Source organism: Schistosoma haematobium, chromosome 1 (assembly GCF_000699445.3).
Source record: "Schistosoma haematobium chromosome 1, whole genome shotgun sequence".
In the NCBI taxonomy this organism is placed as follows: Eukaryota; Metazoa; Platyhelminthes; class Trematoda; order Strigeidida; family Schistosomatidae; genus Schistosoma; species Schistosoma haematobium.
Window position 1 is genome coordinate 36452305 of NC_067196.1, and position 6505 is coordinate 36458809.

General features: G+C 40.2%; 1 protein-coding gene across 2 annotated transcripts; it reads left to right on the forward strand.

Moving 5' to 3' along the window:
* Positions 1-213: 213 nt before the first annotated feature.
* Positions 214-4987, forward strand: TMED4_1 (Transmembrane emp24 domain-containing protein 4; the record flags this gene model as incomplete). Of its 2 annotated transcripts, XM_012946012.3 has the most annotated exons (5): positions 263-389; positions 426-532; positions 1995-2099; positions 2132-2278; positions 3036-4987. In XM_012946012.3, the coding sequence occupies 5 exons, from the start codon at positions 263-265 to the stop codon at positions 3183-3185; spliced, it is 636 nt and encodes a 211-aa protein (XP_012801466.1). In that variant the 3' UTR covers positions 3186-4987. The 2 variants fall into 2 exon arrangements, with proteins under 2 accessions (XP_051073902.1, XP_012801466.1); XM_051217292.1 differs by having other exon boundaries at positions 214-389; positions 1995-2278.
* Positions 4988-6505: the final 1518 nt, after the last annotated feature.

Consider the following 6505-nt stretch of genomic DNA (forward strand, 5'->3'; position numbering starts at 1 on the left):
AACCAACCCACTATCTTCATAATGATGACTGAAGACTGATGACCACGGAAGTTCCCTTCTACCCAGATATAGATCTCAGGTAACGAATAATTTCGTTAATGATGAATAGTAAAGTTCGAAGTCTGAAGCTCACAGACTAGTCTTTGCGATTCGGGTGTATACTCTAAAAAGCAACTATTTAGTGTACTGTGTGACGTTTGTTGTTTGAATTTTGTTCGGTTCAACCTTAAGTTGAGCGCATCATTGGCTTTACACGTCATCTATGGACTTAACTTCTGTTGTAGTATTTTGTTTATGTATTGGACTGTCGCAAAGCATTTTCTTTCATATGAAAGAAACTGAAGAACGGTGCTTTTTGGAGGATGTTCCGGAGGACACTCTTGTGGCAGGTATACATGTTTTTAGGAAATAATGCTCGCTCACAGGGAATTATAAATTATTGGCTTCTAAAGGAAAGCATTTTGAACGCTCCAAAGACTTGGGAGTAAAAGTTAAGGTTATTGATCCATATGATCAAATTTTGCTCGACCGTGTAAGTCTTTGTTTTCTCAGTAGCATGTTAAGTTTTTTGCATGATGCTCGATACATCAAATAATGTATGTATGGGCCGGCACTAACTGTCCTTCTGTATGTTAAATTTTACAACCAGGCATAACAAGGTGAGGTTGCTGCGATTAGTAAGTAGTCAGTGAATAACAATTATCATGATTTATATGGTGCTTGCAAACGCCGAAAAATGACTACCATGTTATTTGACATGGTAGACGATCAACAGTTGAACTAAGGTTTAGCTTCAAGTTATTCAGAGTCCATATTGGAACTCGTGCGTTAAATTAGCTTGTGGTTTTAAAGAGTCCAGTGAAAGATGTTTTTATTCATTTTTTTAAGGCCCTGGGATTCCATAAATTGGTTATTATTCAGTTGGGGTAAAATGCAGAAAATACCTCCTACACACTAGTATTTTCAATACAAGTCTATGAAGTAAGAGCAGCCTGCCTCAGAATACTGAAAACCAACGTAGTCTCGAAAAAAGTCTAATAGACATCGTAAAGCCGTCGGTTACATTTGAATCTCATTGGTTATTTGTCTCTACTTACTAATTGAGCAAGACGTACGAATATATTTCGTTACGTTCATTTGTGTAGGCCACCGTTGAAATATTGTTTTATCATCATAACCTCTCGGTTACCTTAATGAGTTTATATAAACTCAGTACTTGGGTCCATATTGTCTGCCAGTCTCAAATTATGCTGTCACCAAACTTGTGTTGTTTGTTTTGACTTGAGCCATCTAATCAGAAACTAGTTTGTCTGGGAGCCCACTGGTTGACCTGAAATTCCTGATAACGTTCTGTTTGGCAAAAGCCATGATAATCTACTGTGTCAATGACATTAAAACTTAATTTTAGCCTCATCAAAGTATCAGGTACTAGAATGTCATCACGGAGCTTTGGTCTATCACACTGCATACACGGCACATCAATGAGAGACTAACTAATGATTAATGCGACTGGTCTGCCCCTACTTTAGTTATTCACTGCATAGGTAGCCTCAAAGTGAAAGAAATAAACCCGTTTTACTCTTGATGGAGCGCTAATGGGTATTGTCAGTTTACTTTAAGGAATAGAGGTTGGTCCTACTTTTTCGACTCCTAAGTTTTTTGAAGATGGTAGTTTGATGTTATCGAAAAGTAGAAGTTGGTGTGACTGATCTCAGTTTCTCGTTTGGTGTATTTGTTTCCACCCCTTTATCGTGTTAGTTCTCACGACGTGTTAACGTGTCATGCACATCATTGTGAGATTTATGCCTCTGAAACTCATGTGGGCTTTGTTTTCCCAATACACTTGAGCAGTTTCAACATAAAATTGTTGAGAATTCTTTTCGAACCTTATTGTCAGTCCTTACAGTTAAACCCCTTGGACTAGGAGGTATTTATTTGTCGATATGAAAGTTGATGTCTAGCAATAATTGTAGGTCTCTGTTGTGCCTTTCTAGGTGTATTCTTCAGAAGGGCGGTTTGTTTTTACTGCTCATAGACCTGGTGAATACAAAATATGCATTTCATCTGATTCCGGTGCTTGGTTTGGTGGATCACAATTGGTAAGGTATACGCTACGTTCATAATTCTCTAGAGAGTACACCTCGACATCGCAGTTGGTGACCACGCTTTAAATTATCAAGAAATAGCTACAAAGGACCGATTGAACGATATTCAGCTTCGGGTTCGTCAGCTACTTGATCAGGTTCAAAGCATAGCCAAAGATCAGAATTATCAGCGTGTGAGTGATTTATACACCATATTTGTGACGCTTTTGACTATTTATCTTATGTCTACCGAAGATTACTTTTTCTACATAACGTCACTTGTAGGTACTAGAAATTTAGATCAATAAACCACTCGAATTTTTTAAATTTCTCTGCTGAAATTGGCATTCAAAATGATCGTGACACATAAGGACGTAAGTAAGGTGAAATTTGTGTTGTCCCAAGGAATTTTGACAGTGATTTTTCCCATTGCGGATTGTAATCATGAATTATAGTTTTAATATACTGGATTTGACTTTGGGGCAAAGAAGTTGTCTTCCTAATTGTCTAACAATATATCAAAAGTTTATGGGGTTATTTATGACTTTTTGACAATGTGATTCCACATAAATTTAATAGCAAGCTTTATAATTTCGCAAACTATGTTTCTACGGAGAAGTAGGATAAAGTGCAGAAGTTCTGGTAGATTTTGGTGAGCAGTTTATTGTTGCTGGGTCCTTGTGAGTGCTTAAGTTGTGCCTTAAGTATTTGATAATAATATACTGCAATCTGATTGGACTGGTTGTGTACTTTTACAAAAAATATTGTATAGATCCACGAATAGAGAAGTTTGGGAATTCTGATTTAGTCATTTCCCGTTTCAAAAAATACATACCTTAGGCATGTTTTTCTGTGCATTGGCTCAGCGAAAAGGATATTCCCTAGCTTTCAAATATAATGTACTATTTTTTGTCCATTGTTAAAGTTTGGCTTCTGTCAAAACTTTTACAGGTAAGAGAAGAAAGTTTCCGATCACTAAGCGAAAGCACAAACCGACGCGTGACTTGGTGGAGTGTTGCTCAATTGGTCTTGCTTATCTGTATTGGATTCTGGCAAATGCGTCACTTGCGCGCTTTCTTCCAAGCCAAAAAATTGGTCTGACCAAGTAACCGTGTGTATATTCAGACCTATCTACATCTATTGTGATAATCTGTAAATGTAACATCTATAAGACGTGTCTGTGGAAACATCTCTAATTTTTACTTTTCACCTGTGTATTTACATTGGTGTCAGTTCGTTTATTCAACTACCAACTAATGAGAATCGTATGTACTAAGTATCTTCTGTAAAGCTCTGTTTTCTTAATAAGCTTTCAAGATATTTTTAAACCTGTATCTGTCCTATATTTCCAAAGATTTTTGTATTTATCTGGTAGTAATAATTTGGAGATATAAGGGATAGTATATATTTCGATTTACGTTTACTAAGTTTCTACTTTAGTAAAGCTTCCTGTTTTTGTCTAATTGGATTGAGCTTCGAAAAATTAGTTCGACTGTCATTTATTGTGCATAATTAATTCTGCAAGCTGATATAAAAGGGTTACTGTGTACCCTGCTCATAAGACTTTTATGCGTTCGTTTATAATAATGTAATGAAATCACAATTGATTGATCACTGGACTAGACAAGCATGAGATTGATCACCACCCAGTGATCAATCAATTGTGATTACATCTCAGTCCTACAGGAGATCAGTCACGGCTCGGATAGCTCAGTGGTAACGTCTCTGACTGTGAAGCTGGGTGACACGAGATCGAATCCGCCAGGGAGCACCAGTTCCCTCAAGATTACAGGTACACCTTGCTGACGAGTGCCAAGTAGCACGAAACCCGGGTCCAGGGTTTCCTGTTGACTACCTCCAACCACCATCTAATCTCAATACATAGTGCCCGCAGTGTCGAGTCACCTAGACTGGTGGCCACATTGCAACATGATCGATAGCATTCGATCTGCACTAATAAGGACTAGACAAGCATGAGATTGATCACCACCCAGTGATCAATCAATTGTGATTACATCTCAGTCCTACAGGAGATCAGTCACGGCTCGGATAGCTCAGTGGTAACGTCTCTGACTGTGAAGCTGGGTGACACGAGATCGAATCCGCCAGGGAGCACCAGTTCCCTCAAGATTACAGGTACACCTTGCTGACGAGTGCCAAGTAGCACGAAACCCGGGTCCAGGGTTTCCTGTTGACTACCTCCAACCACCATCTAATCTCAATACATAGTGCCCGCAGTGTCGAGTCACCTAGACTGGTGGCCACATTGCAACATGATCGATAGCATTCGATCTGCACTAATAAGGACTAGACAAGCATGAGATTGATCACCACCCAGTGATCAATCAATTGTGATTACATCTCAGTCCTACAGGAGATCAGTCACGGCTCGGATAGCTCAGTGGTAACGTCTCTGACTGTGAAGCTGGGTGACACGAGATCGAATCCGCCAGGGAGCACCAGTTCCCTCAAGATTACAGGTACACCTTGCTGACGAGTGCCAAGTAGCACGAAACCCGGGTCCAGGGTTTCCTGTTGACTACCTCCAACCACCATCTAATCTCAATACATAGTGCCCGCAGTGTCGAGTCACCTAGACTGGTGGCCACATTGCAACATGATCGATAGCATTCGATCTGCACTAATAAGGACTAGACAAGCATGAGATTGATCACCACCCAGTGATCAATCAATTGTGATTACATCTCAGTCCTACAGGAGATCAGTCACGGCTCGGATAGCTCAGTGGTAACGTCTCTGACTGTGAAGCTGGGTGACACGAGATCGAATCCGCCAGGGAGCACCAGTTCCCTCAAGATTACAGGTACACCTTGCTGACGAGTGCCAAGTAGCACGAAACCCGGGTCCAGGGTTTCCTGTTGACTACCTCCAACCACCATCTAATCTCAATACATAGTGCCCGCAGTGTCGAGTCACCTAGACTGGTGGCCACATTGCAACATGATCGATAGCATTCGATCTGCACTAATAAGGACTAGACAAGCATGAGATTGATCACCACCCAGTGATCAATCAATTGTGATTACATCTCAGTCCTACAGGAGATCAGTCACGGCTCGGATAGCTCAGTGGTAACGTCTCTGACTGTGAAGCTGGGTGACACGAGATCGAATCCGCCAGGGAGCACCAGTTCCCTCAAGATTACAGGTACACCTTGCTGACGAGTGCCAAGTAGCACGAAACCCGGGTCCAGGGTTTCCTGTTGACTACCTCCAACCACCATCTAATCTCAATGTAATGAAATGTTAGACAATCACTTCCACTGATCATATTTCAGTCTAATTTATAATAAAACACCCTATAAAGTAAGGTATAGTTGAAGGGTTGGATTTTTGATGGTTAAGACTAACTTATACAGCTTAGGTGCCTATTCAGAATCACCTTAGGTCATCTTATTGTGGCAGACTGGCCTTACCTGTCTAATGACTTGTATTTGTTTTAGGACGTGAATTATCTCCCAAGCACTTACAGTAGGCGTGATGGACAGAGCCAGTTGTGATTGTGGTTCAGGTAATAAGCTATCTGTTTACATTATCTGGAGAGTGATTTTTCTATGCGCGTATTGTACAGCTCGCTCCTACTTGAGGATGTAGAGTTTTGATTGTCGGAAAAATATACCAATAATTATCGTGTTAAGTCTATGGTGGCCTTGGACCTTAAATGTGCATTCCCTATTGGTCGATATTTGTTTCACTCGTTAGATATTGTGTAAATGTTGTTTTCTATTTTATGGTACGATGTGGTTTGTTTGTTTGGTATATAAATAGAGTATGTCTGAAATACAATGATTCATAACTCAGAGGCTGTGACTTGTGTTCTTGACTCAACTGGCTAGGACAGACAGCGAAGCAGGGCCAATCAGGGCACTAGGTCGTCCTCACGTGTCTACGTGTCACTCACAGAAGCGATCGATAAATACGCTGCTTATCAAAACCTGCAGTCCACACGTTACAACAGATTGAAAGTTCAGTATTGCTGAAAACGGAGATTTCATGATTGAATTGGGAAAGATTTGGATACATTCAGACTTAAGTTAAGGCATACTCATGTGATTAGGAGCTTTGCAATGGCTGTCACCAATGCAATGAAGTGACTGCAATCAACTAACACCAAAAGTAAATGCAACTCATTTACGAAGGACAGGTATATGTTCTTGAATTCCAGTCACCCTTTTTGTATTATGGACTATTGATGCAACCTGGTTGCCCAAAGTAAAGCATGTTTCGGTCTTAGAATCTGTTAATTAGAAGTCAAGTATGTCTTCCATTAGGCCACAGCTAAAGGAAAAGAGTGAAGAAAACTAATTTCCAGGATTAACAAAATACGAGGACGTTAGTGATCGCCGCAGCCGATACCTTTTTTTGCTTATAATTTTCGTTTATCTCATGGACACCATTTCA